The 24,177-nt window shown below is 35.4% G+C and overlaps 3 protein-coding genes across 3 annotated transcripts; 2 read left to right on the top strand and 1 right to left on the bottom strand.

The window, feature by feature from the left end:
- Nucleotides 1-7,288: 7,288 nt before the first annotated feature.
- LOC21398498 (transmembrane 9 superfamily member 4) lies at nt 7,289-9,467 on the top strand. The gene is made up of 3 exons (XM_024169034.1): nt 7,289-7,787; nt 8,706-9,150; nt 9,251-9,467. Exons 1-3 carry the CDS (start codon nt 7,289-7,291, stop codon nt 9,465-9,467), a joined length of 1,161 nt encoding a protein of 386 aa, XP_024024802.1.
- Nucleotides 9,468-10,766: 1,299 nt separating this feature from the next.
- LOC21398497 (cell division protein FtsZ homolog 2-2, chloroplastic) lies at nt 10,767-14,588 on the top strand. Its single transcript, XM_010103270.2, has 8 exons — nt 10,767-11,195; nt 11,564-12,331; nt 12,452-12,751; nt 12,935-13,025; nt 13,439-13,563; nt 13,666-13,758; nt 13,870-13,935; nt 14,138-14,588. The coding sequence occupies exons 2-8, from the start codon at nt 11,684-11,686 to the stop codon at nt 14,255-14,257; spliced, it is 1,443 nt and encodes a 480-aa protein (XP_010101572.1). The 5' UTR covers nt 10,767-11,195; nt 11,564-11,683; the 3' UTR covers nt 14,258-14,588.
- An 819-nt stretch (nt 14,589-15,407) lies between these two features.
- LOC21398496 (pentatricopeptide repeat-containing protein At3g24000, mitochondrial) lies at nt 15,408-17,646 on the bottom strand. The gene has a single exon (XM_010103269.2). The coding sequence runs from the start codon at nt 17,639-17,641 to the stop codon at nt 15,581-15,583; it is 2,061 nt and encodes a 686-aa protein (XP_010101571.1). The 5' UTR covers nt 17,642-17,646; the 3' UTR covers nt 15,408-15,580.
- Nucleotides 17,647-24,177: the final 6,531 nt, after the last annotated feature.

Genomic DNA, 24,177 nt, shown 5'->3' with positions numbered 1-24,177 from the left:
GAAACAACATGGTCTCATGGTACAACAAGAAACAGAATTCAATCTTTCTATCCACGGCAGAGGCAGAATACATAGCAGCAGGGAGTTGTTGTACACAATTGTTATGGATGAAATAAATGCTCAAAGATTATGGTATTTTACAGGATACTTTAACTGTTTATTGTGACAACACGAGTGCAATAAACATTTCAAAGAATCTTGTACAGCACTCTAGAACTAAACATATTGATATTTGATATCATTTTATTTGAGATTTGGTTGACAATAAAATAATTGTTCTTGACTATGTTGCAACAGAGAAACAACTGGCTGACATTTTTACCAAGGCACTTGATGCAATAAAATATGAGCCTATGAGAAAAGCTCTAGGTATATGTGTTATGTGAGTATAATTCATGATCTGTTATATTCAGTTTGATAATTTGGAAGTTGATTTTCTCAATATTTTGACATTCTTATGTGAACCAATCTCTCTTCTGCACGATTTCACAGCAATTTATTTAGAACATTGCATTTTAAGCATAATAATTAATGGATATTGAATTCTTGTGACTTGAGATTAATCTCCATTCTTGGATTCTAATCATCTTGTTTTTAGAAAGAAGATATGCAGGTAATTTCTTTAAACAAAAGGAAAAAAAAAAACGAGAAAAGCTACTTACATCTTGTGTGAAGCTATCCTTGAGTAACCTGGGCCTATGTATCACCAATACGTAGAGGATGATCTACCATGAGAAAATAGCTGCCTTGGTGCTATAGTGAAAGGCCCCAAATAATAAAAAAAAAAACTTGCGGATGATTAGATGAACAGGTAAATTTGAACAGGTTATGTCATGTCCATATATTAGAATGCTAAGATTGAAAAGGTTCAAAGAGGAAATTTTGTGAAATTTTTATACACATACAGTTGGTTCATATATAAATTTTAATGTGTTGAGAAATTCTTAATGGTACATATTTGATCTTTAAACATAACTTTGAATAAATATTACTCTAAGCATATATTATTCATAGTAGTTTTTTTAAATATATAAAAAAAACCAAATCTCAATTTCCATAATAAGAGGGATTTTTTTAAAAGAAGATTTTAGGTATGCCCCTCAAATTCGTTTATCAAGAGTTTTTTTGAGAGAGTTTGTCCTAATCTTTCATCACTTGTTTCTCCTCAAAAAAAAAAAAAAACATTTCATTCTCTCTTTGCCGTTTCTCTGTCGCCGTCATGACCAAGGGAGAGATTGATGCCGCCATGGAAAAACTTCACCACCGTGGAAGAATTCACAAAGTCCAGCCGTCTTCTTCAAGTATGTCCGAATCCGATGTAAGTTCGCCGTTGTCTTTTCACATTCCAACGCCGCTGTCTTCTACCTCTACATCCTCCACTGCCCAAGCTTCAAGATCACCGCCATCATCACCGTTTTTCAAGAATCTCCGCCACTGGAGCCTATCGTAATCTTTGATCCATCTCAACAGGTCGTATTTTCATCCAGGAAAATTGTGGTCTTCGACCCAATCCTTGTCGCGCCAATGGAGAATTCTGGAGGATCATTTTTTCCGCCACAGTAACCCGAAGTTCCATCGAAAAAGAAACTGCTCCCTCAAGTTCTACAGTTCCTACAAAAACGAAGAGGGGACTTTTCAAAGATGGAGCACCAGTTCAGAAGCGAGTAAGATTCACTCAAAGCTCTCTAAACCAACGAGATTCAGCTTCAATCTCTGAACCGGTAGAAGTCCATAATAAGAAGAATTTTGCTGAGAAAATGTTCCCGCCAAGTCTAGCTCTCCGAAGAAGAAGTCAAATTTTCAAAAGACCCACGCCTCAAAGACAAAGCCAGTCAACAAACAGTCCACTCGGAAAAAGACAAAGATCCCAGTTGGAGAACTTTTTACAACACCCTCTACAACAAAAAGGACACAGTCCTCTGGTCGGTATGTTCCTTCAAAAGCTTTTTCCCAATAGTTTTATTATGAAGAGAAAAAGATACATGGGATTTGATTTGTGGTTGGAAGATCCTTTCTGAAAGATTGATTCAATGGGGTAACCATAAGGATATACAAGAATCTATTGTAGATATTCTTACTTCCACGGAGATTATGGGTACAATTAGTAAGGCTAGTCCTTTCTCCAGTACTCTCATTTATGAGTTTTATGCTAATCTGGATCCAGATATTGCGAATCAGAAATCCCTAAAGTTTTGTCAAATATATGTGAGAAAACATATTCTTCAATTTTCTCCTACTAATATAAATGATTATCTAGGTTGTCCAAATTTTGAGTCTGACATGACTAAAAAACTTGATGGAGATGAGGACATGAATGATGTCGCCTCTGAGATCACTGGGAAAAATATTAAATGGTCTGGATTTCTTAGATTTGCAGAGCTCACTGTTAAATATTCAGTCCTTCACAAGATTGCTCTAGCAAATTGACTTCCTTCTTTGCATCCTACCACCGTGACAAGAGATTTGGCACTGTTATTATATCTCCTGGGTACTGGCATGGTTTTTGACATAGGCAGGCACATTTTTGAAGAAATTGTTCTATATGCCAGTGCTCCTGTGAGCACAAAAATTCTTCCTTTTCCGTGTTTAATCCATGATATTCTCACTTCTCAATAAGCAGACCTGATTGAGGACACAGACTCTATTGTTCAACTAAGAGCTCCTATGAAGATTTCTCTGAAATTGCTGAAAAGAGAACATCTATATGATATTAAGGGGGAGCAAGCTGCTTCTTCACATGTTGCACCTGATGTTACAACAAGTTTTGCAACAGGTGATTCATCTCGTATCTACAAGTTTCTTTCTATTGAGCTGCAACAGGTTCACCTCAAAAAAAAAAAGCTAGCTGAGGAACAACTTCATCTCTCTGCCAAGGAGACTGAACTTAAGGCACTGTTGGCTACTTTTCATCATTCTTCGTCTTCAACTGCTCCGCGGCACAACTCTGCTCCTACCAATGCTCCCGTTTCTTCTCCTACTCAGGGTTCTCCATCATCTTTTCATACTGCTCACCGACAGTTGATCACTTTGAGCATTTTTTTTTATCAAAAAGTGGGAGTAGGTATAGTTTAGGGGGAGTTTTTCTTAAACTAGGTGGAGACAATTACTATTTTGCTTCTGATTTGTTTTTTTGCTGGTTAACTTTATGAAAGTTATTATGTTTCAGTTTCCATTTTTAAGTTCTGCCAAAACAATGCCAAAGGGGGATATTGTTGAGATTTTTTTTCTAAATTTTGTATTGATTCGGATCGCTTTATGATTAACATTATTTTGAGAATGATTGACTGGTTGATTTTGATTGAGAATAGATTAGCAGATGGACAATTCTTTTTAGAAAGTTTCTGCAGATCTGGAAACTGAATATGGTTTTTGTTTTTGAAAGTCAACTATTAATCCAAAAATGGTAAATTGATAATTGGTGATTTGATTGATATTTAATTGAGTTTCTGTAACTGGATGATCTTTCTCTGTCTCCTAGGAATGTGTCCATATTTGTATATCAGTTTCGAAAAGATTTCAAGATTTAAGCAGATTGATTTGGACTGATTTTGTGTGAGCTAACCCTGACAGCTATGTTACAGTTATTGTTGCAACAAGGAACTACAATAGATTTGGTTCAGCGAATTAATTGAAGAGGTCGTCAAGCTGTTCACATTTTGCTTATTTATTCAAAGAGTCTCTTGAGTCTTTGAACACCTTTTGATTAGTTTTTTCTGGGTTGTGAGACATGGGTGAGCACTTGTATTCAGAGAGATGATTTGAGTGTTTTTCGGGAGAGAAACTTAGTTGGATAGATTCTAATGTTAAAAAAGTTGAGGGGATCTCACTGTTGAAGTCTATTGAGAAATTACAAATTCATAAGCGTCTTCTTAGAAAGGGAATCTCGGGTAGATTAAGTCCAATTGAATTGTAAAAGAGTTCTTAGTGGATTGTTAATCATCTGGGCGACGCCCCGCAGAGTAGATTATAACCAAACTGCGATACTAATTCTCTCGAGTTCTTTCATTTTACATCTCTGCATTATTTATATCATCTTATAAAGTATTAAAAGACTCAAACTAATACCTACACTTTATTGTTGTTTGTCAAATATCATTTTAGTTTACTGTTGTTTGTCAAATATCGTTGTTTTACAAAAATCTTCGTTTTCAAGAGGTTGCCGTTTCTTAAATAAATGCAACCGTTGTTTTCCGTATATTTGTTAGGTACTTGTATTCAAATATGTTGTTGTTTCTATAATAATTTTCATTTTGATATTTTCTCGTGGTTTTCATTCATTATCTCATTGTCGTTTTTATGGTGCTTTTTTTCCCCTCGAAACACGGTACCTTTCTTATTTATTTTCGTTTATCAGGCTGTCGTGTCGTCTATTTGAAATGCTACTGTCGTTTCTCATTCTTTTGTCAGTTTTCACTTTGTTTTCGTTTGAGTTCTTTTCTAGATGTTATTGCGTTTCCGAATGCTTGTCGCTTTTCATTCTGTTGTTGTTTTCTCACATTTCTGTCGTTTTCATTCAAGTCTACCAATCTGCCTAACAAATGTCTGACTTCAAATATCGTGATTTGCCATCTCACCTCCGGCTACCCGTGGCAACCTTCCTACACTACCGCTTTTCACGGTGGCGCGCCACCAATGGCGTATATTATATACAATTATACGCACTATAGTTAGAAAACCACATGGCAACTCAAAAAGAAGGCAACAATTTTGCAGTTCTATGAGAAAACATAAGCGAAAAGCGGAAAAGAAATCGTAGCGTCAACTATACAAAGCACAAACTTGAGGAAAATTCAAATCCAATATATTGCAGCTACATATCAATTTCTTCTCATCCCCCCTTTTTTTTTTTTTTTTTTTTTTTTTTTTTTTTTTTTTTTTCCCCCCCCCCTTTTTTTTTTTTTTTTTTTTTTTTTTTTTTTTTTAAGGCTATTCAAGAGGGGTTTTTTCTTGCCTTTTTTTTTCTTTCCCCTTATTCAAGAGATGATCCATTTTTTATCAGACAAACTTAGGCCTACGAAATTCACTGAAAATAATTTTGCTGATTCTTTAAGTCACATTTATTTTACTGATTCGAGTTTAGAATTTGAGTTTTACTACAGTAAAAAACTCTCACAAACAATGACATATAACTTTTTTATTACAGTAAAAAATTTTCACATAAAATCATATCTCAACTCAAATTAACAAACTAAATGTGCCTTTAATTATTATATTTATTGTTATTGTCGTTCTACAATACTTCACATCTTTTCAAGGATATCGTCGTTCTTATACTTGTTGCCAACTTGTCATCTTTTACTCTTGCAGATTTTTTTGTTTTTTTTTTGTTCTTAGATTGACGTCCTTTATCAATCAATCATCATTTGAAAAGGAGAAAAAAAAATGACGTCTTTGAATACGCTGTTGGTTTCTATAGTTGCTGTGACTTTCAGAGTTTTTGTCCTGTTTAGTTATTGTCGTCTGACAAATACTTGTCGTTTATGGTTCTTTATATCCATCGTCGTGTTGACTTTTTGATCATTGTCGTTTTTTTCTTTCCGTTTATCAAGATATTGTCGTTTGTTAATACATCTGTTCATGCCCTCATGTCTCCTGTCAGACACGTGGATCAATAGAATACCTTCCTTGACATAACACTTCTGACCAACATGTGAACCGATCATCGCCTCCAAAACTAATTTCTGTTACGCTAATTTTCTTACAGTAATAGAGGACAACTGATTTCTGAAAAAAAAAAAAAAAAAAAAAAAGAAGTTGAAATCATTTTGAGACAGATTTTCCCTCCATTATTATCAACACAACCTCTTCGAACTAGATTTCTCTCTCATTTTCTTCCTTGTTTTCTTCCGAGAAAATCCATGGCGGTTGAACGCAGAAAGATTATCTCGGCTCTGGTACTGATGGCTATGGCGGTGCCTCTGGTAATCTCCTCGCGACGAAGCGGTTTTGATCGTTGGAGTTCTTCGGAAAATTTTCATGAAGAAGGAGATCGACTCTATGTTTTGGCCAACAGTGTTCGTACTCTCGAAGCTTCTTGGTACTGATCATCGAACTTTTTATCACTTTCTTATTTCTGTTTTGAATGATCGACGCGCGCTTTTCTCACTCCGATCGTTGTAGCTATATATATATATATGTATATGTATATGCGTGAGGTTTTGTATCGCAGTGTCGGCGTAATGTGATTCAAGATCTGGAGTCGCTTTTTCTTTATTTTTCATCTTGAACTTGTTTGTTTCTGAGGAAATATTATTTTCTGTTTTCAAGAACGTGAAAGCTGATTTTACTTGGAATCATATATGTCTGGTAAGTGCGGTGCTCAGGTTTTTTTCTTTTTAATTTTCCTAAATTTTCTCAGTAGCCAAACGGCACTGGTAGAAGAAGTAGTGATGTAGAAATCTGAAATCTAAATTCGTGCTTTTGTCGTTGTTATTTCATGTTTTCAGAAAAAGAAAGTCGATTATGACCTGGAATTATAAATCTATATGTTGAACGGAGCTCTTTGTATCCATTGATCTAATTTAGGATAAGTTTTTAAGCTTTGGTGCTCAGATTTTGTTTACTTTCCTGCAGTTTCTTAGCAGCCAACACAGCACAGAAAAAGTAATCACCGGATGCTTTGCTGCTAAGAAAAATGCTAGATAAAGTAACTAGAGCTTAACAGAAATCTAAAATCTGAATTTCTTTCAATACTTTGGAGCACAAGACTTTCTAGATAAAATCTATGAAAATTCTGATTAGTTCATGTGATTAACGATTCAAATATTCACCACTTGCAGTGAGCAATATCCGTATTTTGACTTCCCATTTTGCCCCGCGGGAGGTAAATGCTTATTTCCATTGTTAGCTTGATAATTTTCTTGCAATTAAATGGTTAGATATTATGTTCCTTAAATGATCTGATTCGTTGATGCAACTGTTCAATGGTGTTATTTTGCGCTTGCTCCGCATTAAAGAGCTAACTTAGGTTGTGGACTTATTTATTAACAAGGAATATGGACATATTGTGTATAAGTAACCGAAGAAATATTGGAGATTCCACTCTTGATAAGTTAATAAGGTCTTAAGATTGATACCTTGTCCTTCTCACGTTGGGCTGACTACAGAAACGATAAACTACGCGAAGAAATCACTAAAACAGGTTTTAGCGGGGGATTGCCACGCCGTGACGAAGTATGAGTTGAAATTTAGGGAGGATGCCAATGATAAAATCCTTTGTGATAAAAGTCTAAGAAAAGATGATGTGGAAAAGTTTAAGGATGCTATAAGAAGAAACTTTGTATACGAGATGGCCTATAACAACTTTACCTTGCGGGAAAGTGTCGGATTCATTGACGATGATGGGTCTTCTCGCACACAACCAAGGTACTTTCTAGTTCCAAGCATCGACTTCCATGTACATTACTCAGAGAACCAAGTTACAGAAATGTACATTTCGGGCAACCCACACTTTAACGTCGATATAACTGAAGCTGCTGATATCAAAGTCAATTTCTCTTATTCGGTTTACTGGTACGGCACTGAAGTAGATGGTGATACCAGTCTTCCGTTGAATAAGACCCTACATGAGAAAGATCACAGGCCTAAAAATGATGATGATCATAAATGGATGTCAGCATTGATGATCTGGGCAAATGTCACTCTCTTATGGGTTGGCTTGATTCTTATAGTGACTCTGCCATACCTCATGAAGTATTTGATGCGGTATGATTTCTTTTTCGATTTTATGCCTAGTTCGAAGCTACCCGTTGACATTTATTCAGCTGAGATCTTCACTTGTACTGCAGGTGCTCTAATAGAGAGGGGGGACATTCAAAATGTCCACAGTACATTCGTGGTGACACCTGCATTTGTCCTAAATACACATCATTGCTTGGTGCCATCCTGGGGAATGGAATTCAGCTGCTTATTTCGTAATTGATCTTTTTCAACAATCTACTGGTTTTTAAACTGCTTCTGCATTCGAGTCCAATAAAGAGAACTTCAGTAGTGATCTAGTTAATCATAAGAATCTGCCCTTTCAGGTCATTTATTGTTTACAGCTTTTAGTCTTGACACTTGACAGTATTCATTGCGTATATTAAACGTAAAGAAAATTACAATACATGTTTACATACAGTCTAAATACTCTAGTTAGACGATTCCTAATTAAAACACAGACAACGTTAAAGGACATCTAAGAAAAACACATGCGTATGTTTTAGGTTGCATTCTGATTTTATCATCAACAACTAATGGCAGTTTCAAATTTCTGAAAGTTTTATTAGATAGTGATTAACGGTGCTAATAAGAAAAGCCGCCATTTTGCAGGTTTTATTAGATAGCAATTAACAGGGCTAATGAGTAAAACCGCCATTTTGCAGGATTTGCATCTTCTTCATTTTGGCATATAGAGGTTTCCTGCATCCCTGCGATCTCGAATCACTCTGTTCTGTGATCTTGCGGACATATTGTTTTACGTCTGTGGTTGCTGGCTACAAGGCTACTTCATTTCATGGCCAGTTCACTCCAGTTGGTTGGGTAATTGCTCTACATAATTTTAATCCCAGTATACTAATCCTTCCTCTGTTATATTTCTTCGCTATATTTTCTACAACTCTGATGTTTTTTTATTTTTATTTTTTTTATTTCTCTCTCTCTCTCTCTCTCTCTCTCTTTCCAGAAAGAATGCACTTTCCAAGCTGGAACAGTATACTTTATTCCAGCGCTAACAACAGCAGTTATTGCAAATGGTTTAGTAATAACAAGGTCTGGGATGTCAGCGGTACCTGAACTTGGCATCATATGTGAAAACCTTGTCGTTTGGGGACTTGTCACCGTCGTTCTCGTAAGTCTAGGCGGCACCCTTGCTCATTGTTTCAGAACAGAATCTGAAGCACCTTGTACTACAAGAAGACTTCCGAGAGACATTCCTCTGGAGTCTTGGTACATGAAGACACCAGCTCAGATGCTTTTCGGAGCCCTTTTACCTTCAATCGCAATGTTCCCGGAGATGGACAATATCTATGCGAGCTTGTGGCATTTCAAGATATGCGGAGCGTTTCACCTTATGCTTACTTCATTCATCGTGGTCATCACACTGACTGTGGTTGTAGCAATCGTCACCACAAGCTACCAGTTTGCCAAGCATGACCATCAGTGGTGGTGGAGGTATATATACACATCACTAATTATTTCTTCATCATATAAATGGCCAAATTATTCCTAAAAGAAAGATTGCTCAATTAAAGTTGTACATTCATACACGCAGATCTGTCCTTTGCGGGGGATCACCAGCCATTTTCATGTTCGTGTATGGCATCTACTTTTTCTCCAGAGTTCCCAACGTTGGAGACGCAACGCTGCTCCGCTTTTTGGGATACAATGCCTGCATCTCTTATGCCTTCTTCCTAATACTTGGAACCACAGGCTTCTATGCTTCATATTTTGTCTTTCACAGCACTTACCCTCAGGAGAAGCATGAGTAATTCATCAATGTTTTCGGGATTGAGGAAGGTATAGCTATATACACTGTCTTGCAAGAAAAACTACTCAAGGTTGAATCTCTTTGTTGTGTCCTTGGTAAATGGAGATTGGAGTGTAGTCTAAATGTTCAGCATTTCCTGAAGTTACATATTGTAACATTTTGCAAACTGAGCTGCTCATGTAGGAAGTAGAAACATAACTCCCACACATATTTTTGCTTCCAATATGCCTATTGGTATTCTGAGTCTAACCAAAATTACTTGGCCATTTACCAACATATTTTTTACTACCATATGAGCACAAATATGGCTCTATGAATATTTGTAAGCTTCTTAAAAGATGCTTTACAACAAAGGTAGTTGGTTATATCACTCTTGCTACTATAATGTGCTTTTTTTTTTTTTTTTTTTTTTTTTAAGATGGGATTCGAATTCTAAACCTCTACTGTTGAGGTACTACAGATTTACAGCTAGACCGCTAAGTTGCAATCAATTATTGTTAGAGAAACTTGAACCTTAAAAGGCTTGAAAGAAGCAGTTTTAGGAAATTTGAAGTGGGGGGTGAATATTTTATTTTTAAATTATGATAAATAGTTGAATTTACCAATACTAAAAGAATAATTGGATTTATTCGGAAAACGTGAGATTTTTTAATTATTTAATCCATAAATATGAGATTTACTTAGTCAATAAAGATAAGATTTTTTCTTCAAAGAAAGTATAAAAATCAATCATTTCTCCGCATTAACCTTTATTCGATTCCAATCTCGTGATGTTATTGACGAAAGGGAACTTCATCTTGTGCCACGTTCTACGCGGGCTCATTCTATTGACTGCAAGCCACATCGATATGGCCTCACCCCTTGTCTCCAACCAAAATGATGCTGCTAAAAGTTACATTTATTTTTCCATGACAAAAAAACAAAGAAAAAAAATGTTTAAAAAATGTTTCAGCTTTTATTATGTACTAAGAATAGGTTTAAATATTGCAGCACTGAAGAACTATAGTTATGTCTTTAATTTGGGAGACTATAAATACTCTCAACTATAACGATAATTTAAAAATAAGTAATGATTAGCCATGTTTATTTCGTTCGTTCGAGTTAAAAAAAGAATTTATGTAAAAAAAAAATATTATAATAAAAAAATTTTAATTAAAATTTTTGTGAAAAAAACATTAAAATAAAAAATTTGAGTTGTAATTTAAATAGCGAAACAAACTAAGCGTAATACTGATGATGATGTTCACTATCACAAGGCCCCCTTTTCCTTTGGTTTTCAGTAGCTAAATCAGTCGGGGCCTATGAAATTAACTTATTAGGACACGAGGTTTCAATCAAAATCGTTGCCTTGTGAGCCTGCCCACATGACATTAGCTGAAAAAGTAGTTTTTGTTTGGTCCATTCACTAGATTTTTTATGCTCGTTCTCCCTCTGACCTCCCCCACACCATTTTATCACCCCAAAAAAAAAAAAAAAAACCCCTATTATTACTATAATAAATAAAATAAAAAGGGGAAAAAAAGAGAAAAATTTGGGACACACCTGCTACCGCTAGTCTCTCTCTAGTCCGCTGCTGTCTGTCCGTAGAGAGTCCAAGTCCAAGGCCGAAGGAGCTAAACCCCATTTCAATTTTCGATCCACTTTGGGCTCAGCGCCCACCAAATGCTCTCTGCAATTCCTATTTCCAAGGTCTCTCCAGCTTTCTCGCGTGTTTTTCTCTGAAACCCAGGTGCCATTTTCTGTTCATTTCCTTCTATGTTTCGATACAATTAATGGGGTTCTCTTGTTTTGCCAGATATTATCAGCATTTGTTGCTCATTGTAACTGGGATTTATTTCTTTTCTGTGACTTACTGTTGTTGCGTTTGAGTTTTTTTTCTCTCAGCTAGTTGATTTTGCAGGAGTTTTAGTGTTTTTTTTATTGGCTTGATTGTTTGTTCTATGTACTATATTATCGGGTTCTAATGTTCTTGTTCTTGCTTCTTATTTGGGTCAATTATTTACCCTTTAGTGGAATTATAGATTATTCTTTCCTTAATCCGAGGTTTTGACTGTTTATCTTTTGTTGGCTGTTTTTTTTTTTTTTTTTGGTAAACAGGTATTGTTATTGGAGGGTAGTTTTGTGGTAGGATTTTAAATTTTAAGCCATTTGGGTCTGTAAATTTCACGGCGTTTATCAGCTTACCTTTCTCTGAGATCTGAGTTTTACTGTTATAAGATGGCTACCTATACGTCGGCCTATTTTACCCTTTCTGATACTCGAAACCCGGCAGGGGTGCTCACTGTACTTAGAGGTAGAGCACCAGCTGAGAACCATTTTGGAAGAAGTGTTTGTATGAAAGGATTGGAGGACAAGTATGGACTTTTTGGTGGAAGCCAAAAGTCACATTTGCATCAACTTAAGTGTTCTTCCAACTCTCACAGTGTTAGTCCATACCAACGCAAAGACCCTTTTCTGAATCTACACCCGGAGATTTCGATGCTTAGGGAAGGGAACAACAGTGTCAACAACCCGAGGAAAGAGAGTTTGGGTGGAGGTGTTACTGAGAGCTTAGGAGATGAATCCGGTTCGAACAAATACAACGAAGCAAAAATCAAGGTTATTGGTGTTGGTGGTGGTGGGTCGAATGCAGTTAATCGCATGATAGAGAGTTCAATGAAGGGTGTTGAGTTCTGGATCGTTAACACAGATGTTCAAGCCATGAGAATGTCGCCTGTGTTTCCAGAAAACCGTTTGCAAATCGGTCAAGAGCTTACCAGAGGGCTTGGTGCTGGTGGGAACCCAGAGATAGGCATGAATGCCGCAAAAGAAAGCAGAGCATTAATAGAGGAAGCACTTCATGGATCCGACATGGTCTTTGTTACGGTAGGTTCTGTTGGCATCCATTATGACTTCCCAGCTGAAACTGGTTTAGGTTGCTATGCTGTAAAACATACTTATTTTAAGAAGTTTGTGATTGTAAATCACTTTTCATGTCTTGTGCAGGCTGGAATGGGTGGAGGCACCGGCACTGGTGGGGCACCTATAATTGCTGGGATTGCAAAGTCAATAGGAATCTTGACTGTTGGTATTGTCACAACCCCTTTCTCTTTTGAGGGACGAAAGAGGGCAGTTCAAGCACAAGAAGGAATAGCTGCTTTAAGAGAGAATGTTGATACACTGATAGTCATTCCAAACGACAAGTTATTGACTGCAGTTTCCCAGTCCACCCCAGTAACAGAAGCGTTTAACCTTGCTGATGATATTCTTCGACAAGGTGTTCGTGGTATCTCTGATATAATCACGGTATGGAGACTGATGGTCAATATGTAAGATTGCACTATTTACAATTTTTTGCTATTTTTCACATAAAATCACATTAGTGTATGGATATTTCAAGGCTTTCCTACCTTAAAAGCTTGCAAGCATTCGGCTGGTAAATACGGAACATGTTTTTGTTTAATTGGTGGTGGGCTACTTTAACTGCAGGTACCAGGGCTTGTAAATGTGGATTTTGCTGATGTAAGGGCTATAATGGCAAATGCTGGTTCTTCGTTGATGGGAATAGGAACTGCAACTGGTAACTTTTTTTAGCTACCCATTTCCACTTTGATATCATGATAGAGGCATTGCTTGATTTTCTATTTACTTTTTCCTAAGACCAAATTTGTTTTCCTCTTTATAGCACCATGGTTTATAACCTTTTTTTGGTAATTAAATGGTCAAAAACTGGCATTAGGAAAATCTTGAACTTCTTTTATTGTGAGACCAGGAAAAGGAAAGATCATAATTGATCTGTAGGATGAAACTAAATTGGTTAAGTGGTCATTGTATTCTAAGTTTGCCTGGCCTTACATATGGCTAGCTAAAATTCCTGCAGGCTAGTGCACCTTCATTATTGCCAAAATATAGGAAACAGGTAGATTGTGGTTCTGTTGTGTTCAAATGCTCTTATATACTGATATTCATTTTCTGGTGCTTGCTTTTGAGTAGGGAAGACCAGGGCAAGAGACGCCGCTTTAAATGCCATCCAATCACCTTTACTAGATATTGGTATTGAGAGGGCAACTGGAATTGTGTGGAACATAACTGGCGGAACTGATCTGACCTTATTCGAGGTGCTTCCCACTCTCCTCGCGGCACCCCCGCCCGCCTTTCTCTCTTTTCCCACTTCGGCTCCTCTTTAACTTCTAATTCTTTGGTAATGTGTATTATGGTAGGTAAATGCTGCAGCAGAGGTTATATATGACCTTGTGGATCCAACTGCAAATTTAATATTTGGAGCAGTGATAGATCCATCACTCAGTGGTCAAGTAAGTCCTCTCTCATTCTTAAGTGCGTGGAAAAAAAATTTATTCGTTTAACTTATCTTCATAAGTCGTCATTCCATAGATGCAATAATACTTTGGCTTATTCTTATGCAGGTCAGCATAACTTTGATCGCAACCGGATTTAAACGCCAAGAAGAAAGTGAAGGAAGGCCAATCCAGGTATTACTTAGAACAAAGCTAAAGGACACCACTAGTGTTCAACACCACACACTAATAGATAATGGTCACTCTTTGTTAGTTGTGGCTCTCAACACCAGTGGCGCCCCTAAGTATTTGTTTGTCACGTAACTCTCCCTCTTTTTTCACACATTTTCTCAAAACCTACTGGAATTTCTCTCATTTTCTCATCATTTAAATGCAGGCACAGGGCGACATTGGCCTCGGAATCAATCGGCGGCCATCCTCTTTTACCGACGGTAGCTCAGTGGAAATTCCCGATTTCTTAAAGAAGAAAGGACGTTCACGTTATCCAAGAGCCTGATATGCTTTATCCCAATTCCCAAGAATGTCGTTCCTTCTCTATTCAGCATCCCTTCTTAGGGTTCCAAATACGCCTTGTAGGTAGTAGACACCTGTGCCCTCTTTGTTTAGTGGTTTGCCATGAGATATAGCAGGTATACTGGTACTGAGTAGTGGATAATAACTTGTTCTAGGTTTGTTTGTGTGCCAAAGAATTCAGCCTGTTTTTTCTTAATCCATCAGATTTGAATGGATTGCCTTGTATAGAATTTGCCTTCTAAAGAGTCATGTAGAGCCATTTATGGTTCAAGATTTTTCGTTTATTTACCAAGCGTTTGTGACCATTTCTGAAAGCCTAAGCTCTCTTTAATGTCTTAAATTACAATATAAAAAGGTGAACTCATTTATATTTCCTGGAGAGGTATTTTTACAGGTGAGCAATTAATTCTGTATAAGTAAAATGGGAAATGAAGTTAGCAAAACTAATGAATAGAAGTTGAAAAGTGATTTTACGTGAAAGAAAATAATATTGTACAAAAAGTTAAAATTTAAACTTTTATGAAAAAAATACTATAATAAAAATTTAAGTTGTGATTCAAACTAACAAAACGATTGGGCCAAGACTATCTTATCTTGTAAAAAGGAAGAACTACTGTCCTTGCCTCTTTTGTCCGTAAAATATTCAAATGGCTTGTTATAAAAAAAAATAAAAAATAAAAAAAATAAAAAATAAAAAACAAATTGCTATTCTATCATAGAAATAGAACGAGTGGCATGTCCTTTCTCGTTAGCAAAGAAAACAATATTCAAAAGAATAATGCTAAAGATCCTAACTATAATTCAACTTTTTTATACTAATTGACGTAACATGTGAGTTTTTATATTTTTATAAGTATGTATTTAAAAATTTTTTTCGTCAATTAATGATAAAAAATTACATCTATCTAATAGAAAAAGAATGGCAATTCACCGTTATTTAAATTGGTATTAAAAAAAAAAATTGGGATTGCAATTAGTGTTGTTGTTTTTACTCTATATAGAAATGCGAGGAATAAAAGACTTTGAGGTGTTTAAAGGGAAATACAAAAATGGAATGCCTCTTCCAAGTTCTACTCATTAAGGGTCAAGGGTTAGATGTCTTTTTGCATCATTTTTTAATCATGCTTGTCGGTATTCACACTTTCCTGACCCTGTTAGCTAAATAACTGTCAAAAAGACCATTTGCATGGCAGCTTAAACATCAATTAGAGAACATGTTTATGGCAAAGCAACAAACAAATAACAACATTTTGTATAAACTTTACTTATGGCCAATGAATCTCAGGCCTTCCAAAACCTTTACCACTTACCAGTAATCTCCACAAGAGCATGATCCATCTGCAAAATGGTGATATCTTCTAGTATCCCTGACTATAATCTTTCTCCCAACAACCTTAGAAATGTACTTGATTGCAGAATGGCAATCGACACAAACCCTTAAGTTTTTCTTCACAATTATTGGTTTCCCATTTGGCATACTTAATAAAGCAAATGCAATGGCTACTCTCTCACTGTGATGATGAAGAAGCGTCTGCTTTTCACTATCATCCATATCAACTGCCACAGAATCAGTGCAAGGAACATATCCAGCTTTCTGTATCTGCACAAGAAGACTATCAAGCTTCTCGTATATTTCTTTCCGCCGAGAATGAGACCAATCTTCGGCTCCAAAAACATGAGTTTTGTTTCCAACATCAACCCAACTATGACCAGGCAATTTCTGCAGGTTTCCTTCTCTCATTTTTGTTCTCAACCTCCTCACTTCTTCCCATTTCCCTTCCTTCGCATACAGATTCGAGAGCAAAACTATAGCTCCAATGTTTTCAGGTTCAAGCTTGATCAATTCTTCCACCGCGAATTTTCCCCTCTTTGTGTCGCCATGGACCCTGCAAGCCCCGAGGAAAGAGCACCACCCGAAAGCATTTGGCTTGAACAGCATTCCGTTGATGAATTCCTCAGCATCTTTAAGCCTTCCAGCACGACCAAGTAGATCGATAACGCAATTGTAATGTTCCTCTCTAGGGACCACTCCATATGTTTTCTCCATAGAATAGAAGAAGTTCAACCCCTCATTAAATAACCCGGCATGGCTACACCCTGTCAGAAGACTGGTGAATGTTATTGCATTCGGTTTCACCACAAGAACCATTTTATTAAACAGTTCCATGACTTCTTTTCCTAAGCCATGTTGTGCAAACACATTCAGTAAGGAATTCCACGCAATCTCAGTTGGGTTTCTAGTCTCGTTAAATACTCGAATTGAATGGTCAAGCAACCCACATTTTCCATACATGTCCAGAAGACAGGCAGAAATATAAGAATCCACATCGAGATTAAGTTTAACCACTTGGGCATGAAGCTGGGCTCCTTGTTCAAGTGCAGCTTGGCTGGCACAAGCCTTGATCAAGCTTGAGAAAGTGTACTCATTGGGATCAATACCCTGCCTCCTCAAGTCAACGAATACGGCAAGAGCCTCATTGAACCACTGCATTTTGCAATACCCATGAAGCAAGGAGGTAAAAGACACAACATTTCTGTGCTCTGACATAACCACAAACACATTTGAAGCACTTTCCATATCTCCTGCTTTTGAGTACATATCAAGAAGAGCATTGCCCACAACAACCTTTAATTCAAATCCTAACTTCACAACACTCGTTTGAAGACACTTTCCAAACTTATGATCCCTCAGTGCTGCACAAGCACTTAATGTGCTACTAAGAACATGAGGATCAATCATAACTCCATCCTTATTCATCCTCTTAAAAGCTAACAAAGCAGCCTCAAACTCGCCATTCTTCGCATATCCATCGATCATTGCCGTCCATAACACTGCGTCCTTACATGGCATCTCCTCAAAGAACTTGCACGCTTCAATTATCATCCCGCACTTCGAGTACATATCAGCTAAATTACTTCCCACATATATATTCCAATCAAGGCAATATTTCAAAGCAAGACAATGTGTTTGCTTCCCAATCTTAATCAACCCAAGGGACACGCAGGCTTTAATGATACTCGCAAACGCAAACTGGGTCGGGTCCTGCCCGGCAATTCTCATTTGGGATAAGACATTCACAGCTTCCGAGAGCCTCGAGTTTTGAGAAAATCCAGTGATCATTGCTGTCCAAGAAACTATGTTTCGTTTAGGCATTTTCTCGAACAGGTTATGGGCATAGTCGATAAGTCCGCATTTGGAGTACATATTGATTAGGTGGTTGGTCATGAAAATGCATATTGGATAATTGGCGCGTAGAAGCTGAGCGTGAAACTCTTTGCCTCTGTTTAGCTGCTTCGTTTGGGCGTATGTTTGAATAAGTTGTGCCAAGGTTTTTGAGTCGAATTTGCACAATGTGTGGCTTCTCATTGAGAGAGGGGTGTAAAATTAAAGTTTTTAATAAAAACGTACGAAATTTATAATTATAGGTTTCTTTATAACAGTTGGGGGTAAAATTAAAAACTTTCATCTTCAAAAAAAAAGAAAATAGAAGTTTGGGTTGGATGGGCTATAACTATGTTGGGCCATAATTATCACCAGGCCCATATACTACAAATGCTCCAAGGCCCAAAAGCTAGAGAGATGACTTATGATTCACGAGACATATGACTTAATTATGTTTTCGGAATTAAAATATGACTACAATTTTTGAATATTCTACATTTGGCTTAATGCATATGTATGATGACATTATTGACCTTTATAATAATATTATTTTGTACGAATCAGATTTAAAGGTAATATATAAGAAATAAGTAGATATTTTATCCCACGATATGTGGAACCATTAACCTTATTTCAACGAATCAAATCCCTAAAATTCTGACATCACTTGCTCAATATCAAATACGTAAATATTGAAATAGTAAGATTTAAAATTTTTTCTTTCTCAAAGTTATTAACATACTAGCAACATAATTTTTTTTATATACTAGCAACGTAATTAAGATACTGGCAAAATTATAATTTTATGTATAGAAAAAAATCAGTTGATAAAGAAAAAAAAATAAAAAAAGGATGATAATAATCTTCACGAGGACTAAGTCCCACCCTGTTCACAATTATTAGGATGGGGATAGTGATGGGGACAAAATCTAATCATCAATTTTTTGCGGGGTGAGGACGGGGGAAGTGCTCACCACCCCGCCTCCTCTCTGATATTAATGTATTTTTTAATGTAAATGTGTGTGTGTATACACACACATAATCTCTTAAAATTACTTTTACTTATAAAAATAGTAACTGTATTTTTTTAATTGGGAAAAAGAAACTACCGATTATAGTTCATTGTACAGGAAAAAAAACCAATTACTAATCTTGTCCTATATTATATATACACATAAGGATGCACTGTCTAGTGCCTCCTCATCCTCTTTTGAAGCTATTAGGAATAGATAAGGGTGGCAATTCGTGTTCGTGTCAACCCGTTTATTAATCGTGTCAGAAAATATCAACTCAAACACGACCTATTTATTAAACGTGTCAAAAATGTCAACCCAGACACAACTCATTTATTAATCATGTCAACCTGCATAACTCGTTTAAATAAATATGTTGAATAAATAACTAATATAATAAAGACTTATTTAACACGGTCAAGACAGGTATAACATGCTTATTGGTCAATTTATTTTTTCCTTTAAGAAAAGTAAATGAATCTTACCTAGAAATATTAAAATTCACATTACTTGTATTTAATATGTCATATAAACTTTTATGTTATATCACATATCATTATATTGCAGATGACACATATAGTTAATCGTATCTATTTGTGTCACTTCCTGTTAGGAGGTCAACCATAACCCAACCCATTTATAATCGTGTTAATCGTGCCAATCCCATTATGACCCAAACCCATTTATAGTAAATGTGACGCCTCCTGCCCTAGCGGCGGGTCGCCAACCTTACACTACTACTAATAGGCCGAGTTATAGTCTAATCCATTACTAATTACTAGACTATAGCCTCTTTATTTTACACCTATACGCAAGTGAAATATTTTTTTTCTTTCTTTACTTTAACTCTTGGGTTCTTAACATGTTTCTAGCATGTTATGTTGTTATACTAATAGTATATCTTACTAATACTTTAAGAATTCATATATGGAACTAGTCCCCGAAAATTTGTCTTACTTATTACAGTCCGTTGTTCTTTACTAAGACAATGACTGTAGCATCTCTTTCTTAAAACTGAATAAACATACTAGTGTTCTATATTACATTACTCTACAGCGGAATTTTCCTAAGCGGGCATAGTAGACACCACTCCCGTGTTCCCATGACATATCCGCCACTTTACATCGGCCAGTCCATTAAGCAACACTACTGTATAACTGGCTGTTTACCTGGGTTACATGCACACGAGTAAACTGATGAGTTAACGCTCAACAAATATAAACATGAACACATCATAAACTAGTAAAACTACATTAAGAGTTATGATGCAAATATGCTCATATGAAACATGCTTTAAACTGCTTTTTATCTTTCTGTTCTTACGACTGTGGGCCTGGGTCCTACTTACTGTCTGGTCTAGCCGGAATCTCTACTCTTTGAGATTTCCTCCCTTGGGAGGCCGACGACCCATCAGTCTCTTTACATTACTGAACTTTGGGTTTACAATTCAAAGTGTTAAAAAACTTTACTAAATGATATGCAACGTTTTTTTTTCTCTACGTGCACATGATAAGATAAAATGCATAATACTTCATGCATAACTTAAACTGAGCATTAGGGTAACCACATGTCGCCATTCTGCAATCTAGGGCACTAAGCCCTCCAAACACTTAATATCACATCGACTTAGGAATATAAGCAAATTCATAATTCTAAGTCTAACTACAGTTTACTCGAGTCCAGACAAACATATATGTCTCTACTTACAGATAATCCGCTAATATCCCTGCTTGCTGGAAGTTCTTTCTTGTTGCTTCGGTCTCATGCCAAAACCTGTTTCATGGAAATAGGCATTAACTTCCTATTTCAAATCAAAATTCTTCATACTTAGATTCCTAAATCTAATTTCAAACTCATTTCTGAACCGTTTTCCTCTAAGCTGAATTTCTTGTTGGGAATGGTGTCCTAGAAGCATAAGATGTAATAGGATATTTATTATTTATTTAATAAAAGAGTTTATTCATCACTTTTATGTGTATATATTTGTGAATATTTTATGAATATCAATGAAAATTCCATGATTATTTATGTGACTTTAAACATTGTATACAAGTGTTATATACGAGAGGATAATATTTAAGGATAATAATCAAAAATATTATTCATAATGAATTTAATTAAAGTTCAGAATCTTTAATTAAAACATTATTAATGTATGTCATTCCCATTTACAATGGAATGGTGTTATTCGCACTGTTAATATGGTGAGATATTGAATGAGTGTATTTCGCATAATGAGATTATGTGGAACAAGGACACAGACACAATATGAATTTCTAATAATTTCTGTTAAGTATAGAAATTCTAATTGAGTCTACCGATGGTCATATATAGAATGATCTTAATCTTGAGTTCTTAACAGACTCCTATTTATGGATTTGTGTCTTTTGATTTACTCGGTACGGATTCTGATATCCTGAATCTCATTCCTTGTATTTTGGAGACATGATGAAGTAGGTAGCTGAGAATGTTATTATAAGAGATGAAATCCATTCTTTCTTGAGAAATAAGTAGATAAATAATTCTCTTGAGGGTTGATTCGGTACTTGGACTAGTAGGAGCTCCGATTCATGAATGTGTTTTATGAATCACTGTCCATTAGAGAATCAATGGTACTCAATGATAAATATATAATTAGAGAGGTTAACGGATTTTACCTAGCTCTAATTATGAATTATTTATGGAGGATCGATCTATATACAGTGATTATATCAAATGGACACTTCACAGTTTAGAAGTAATTTATGTCTATAATTTCGAAAGTGCAATTCCAAGTTTATAGTGGAGTAACTATTGGAATTAATTAATTAATTAAAGTGTTTAATTAATTATTAATTTTATTGAAGCTCGGGATTATAGGTCTATTAGTCCCCGCGTCGTCCTTGTAATTTTACCAAACACAAAGGGCAAAATGGGAATTTTAGAATTACGGAATTCTAAAATTAAACACTCGAAAATAATTAATTGAGAATTAATTATTATTTAAATAATGTGATTATTTAAGTTTGAATTTGAATTGTGAACATAATTTAAATTTATCCTTTTAAACTTATTTGATAAGTTGTTCAATTTAGAATTCAAATTAATTTAAGTTTGACTTAAATTGGAATTTGAATTTGAGTCAAAATTAGACTGCAGGATAAATGATGATTTTCTCTTCCTTTCCTATCTGATATTGGCACCTACACAGGGATAAAATCCCCTATGAATGGCCAGCCATAATGGATAAAAGAAAAGAGGAGATTTTGTTCCAAATTCAAATATGAGATAATTAATAAGATTTATCTTGGAGATAGAGATTGGATTCCTTCTAGAAGTTTGACTTCTACTCTATAAATAAGATAATGATAGAAAATTGTGAGACACAATTTTTGAACAATGTTTTGACCTAATATTTTATTGTGACCGAAATTCTCTTATTGTTGGAAGGAAAATTTTTTCTCTAAAAATTCCACATCGTGCATGCGTTCGTGTTTGTAGAAATTCGAGTGTTTATTCTAATCCGTTTTGTCTCAGGTGTGCCCACACACACATCTTCGTGAATTCTAGGAATTGACGTGGAAGAAATTGGTTTTCTAAACACAAGGTTTTGGAGCAAGGATTGTTCGAGGTCAAAGAACTCAAGTTATCATCCTAATCGGCCACCAGGTATTATTCCTAATTGAGTTTTTAATAAATAAATTAATGTGATTAATTTATTCGTGCATAAATTAATATAATCTATAGAGTATCTCAAATGTTTTATGAAAATTTTTGTTATACACAATCCGCCTCTCCCACGCTTCCGCATCCGAATTCGATTCGGTGACCAATATTTCTAGCTTAGGAGGTAATTTTCACAAATATGTGTGTCTCAGTTTCTGAACTTCTATCTATTCATTTCCGAGCCCTAAATCTGTTATTCATTCTCAAGAATCTAATTCCTAACTCATTGCTTACTAACTAGATTTTAGAAAATTTCAGCAGAGTTTCGCCTTGTTTTTCTCGTTTCCCGAGCTTTTCATAGCTCATTCTAACTCCCGATTGTGGTACCTAGAGTCAAGATTCACATTCCTGAACACCAATTCCAACATAAAATTGAACAAAAACACATGTTCACCATTTTCTAGGGTTTCGGATTTTTTTAGTGTAAATCCAAAAATTTCGTTCAATCGTTTTAAAACTTACATCGTTAGATTCCTATCACAGTCCCCTACAAAACCTCGGTTTCGATTTTCAGTTTTACGAAATTTTTTCGAGATAAGTTACTATTCATCCATAATGAAAAATATAGAATTTCTCATAAAAAATCTGAAATCTTACCTCTAGAAGTTGGGATTTTCCACTAAAACGCCTCGGGTTACATTTTTACTGGACTCAACGGAAGGAATTTTGGTGAAAACAGTTGATTCTTTGATTTCCTCTTGATTTTTTCTCTTTGGTCGGCCACACTTAGGAAAATAGAGTATTTGGCTTCTAATTTCCTTTTTAGGCCTTTTTAAGACTAATTGAATATTTTAATAATATTTCTAATAATATCTCATATTACTTTCTAAATTAAAGAAATTACTTTAATTCTCATAATTTAATTTTACTAATTCTACTTAAGTTTAACACTTAATTTGAGTGGTTCTATGTTCCCCATATTTTTCTTGTCGAGACCTAACTTTCCGTTTTTCAAACACTACTTTTCTGGATTGTCGAGTACCCTGGGTCAAACTTCTCATGTACAACCCAATTCTCTTGGGTATCTCTTTAGTCAATTTCTTTTTCTAAAATTTTCATTTTAATTGATTCAGAATTGCCCAAAACACTTACCCTTGCGGTACTGGTTTTTGAGTAATTTCCTGCTTTAACTGACTCGGGAAAATCATGTTTCAGGAACTATTGCTATTTTCCTTACTTCTAATATTTCTACTCTTTTTCTAACTTGTCATTTGGTCGCATATCCAATATTTCAATTTTTCATAACTAAAATACACTCGCTAAAATTTCTAACTTTTAAGTGATATTTCACTATTCATAACTGCTATTTACGAATTTTCTCTGTAAACATATTCGTATTATAACTTTACACTTTTCGAGAAATTTTACCCCGTATATAAAGTTTCTACATAACATTTTTCTTGATCAAGTCAAAAATTCTACTACTTTCTAGTCCGGAAAGAATCATAGTTAAATGCCGAACTGTCCAGATTAGACCTAAAATTTTTCTGGTCGTTACAGTAAACCCAAACCCGCTAACTTCGTGCGGATTTCAACCCCAACTTCGACTCTACCCCTTCTTATGCGGGGATGGAGACGGAGATTGGGATAATTTAAAAGGGCGAGAATGGGAATGGAAAACAATCCTCTGTTCCCACCCTGCTCATTACCATCCCTAAAAAAAACATATCATTATAAAATGAAAATTTCATTATAAGATGAATAATTAGAATGCGAACACGAACATATGTTAATGAATAATATCATTATAATAAAAGTATAAGAAGAATAATAATTAAGACACAATCACAAATGAATGTAATTTTTGTACATTATTTTAATAATGGATAAATCATTGTACTAAACAGATTGACATCATCTACACAACTGATATACAAATTTGAAAACAACGATTAAAAAGAAAAAGATGGTAAGTGCATATACACACACATATATAAAAGAAATTCAATTATGAAAATAATATGAAAATTAGTTGCCAAAACTAAATATAGGATAAAGTCAACTCAAGGGGTATTTTTGGAT

This window comes from Morus notabilis, unplaced genomic scaffold (assembly GCF_000414095.1).
Source record: "Morus notabilis unplaced genomic scaffold, ASM41409v2 Scaffold1317, whole genome shotgun sequence".
In the NCBI taxonomy this organism is placed as follows: Eukaryota; Viridiplantae; Streptophyta; class Magnoliopsida; order Rosales; family Moraceae; genus Morus; species Morus notabilis.
This window is presented reverse-complemented; position numbering and strand designations above follow the sequence as displayed.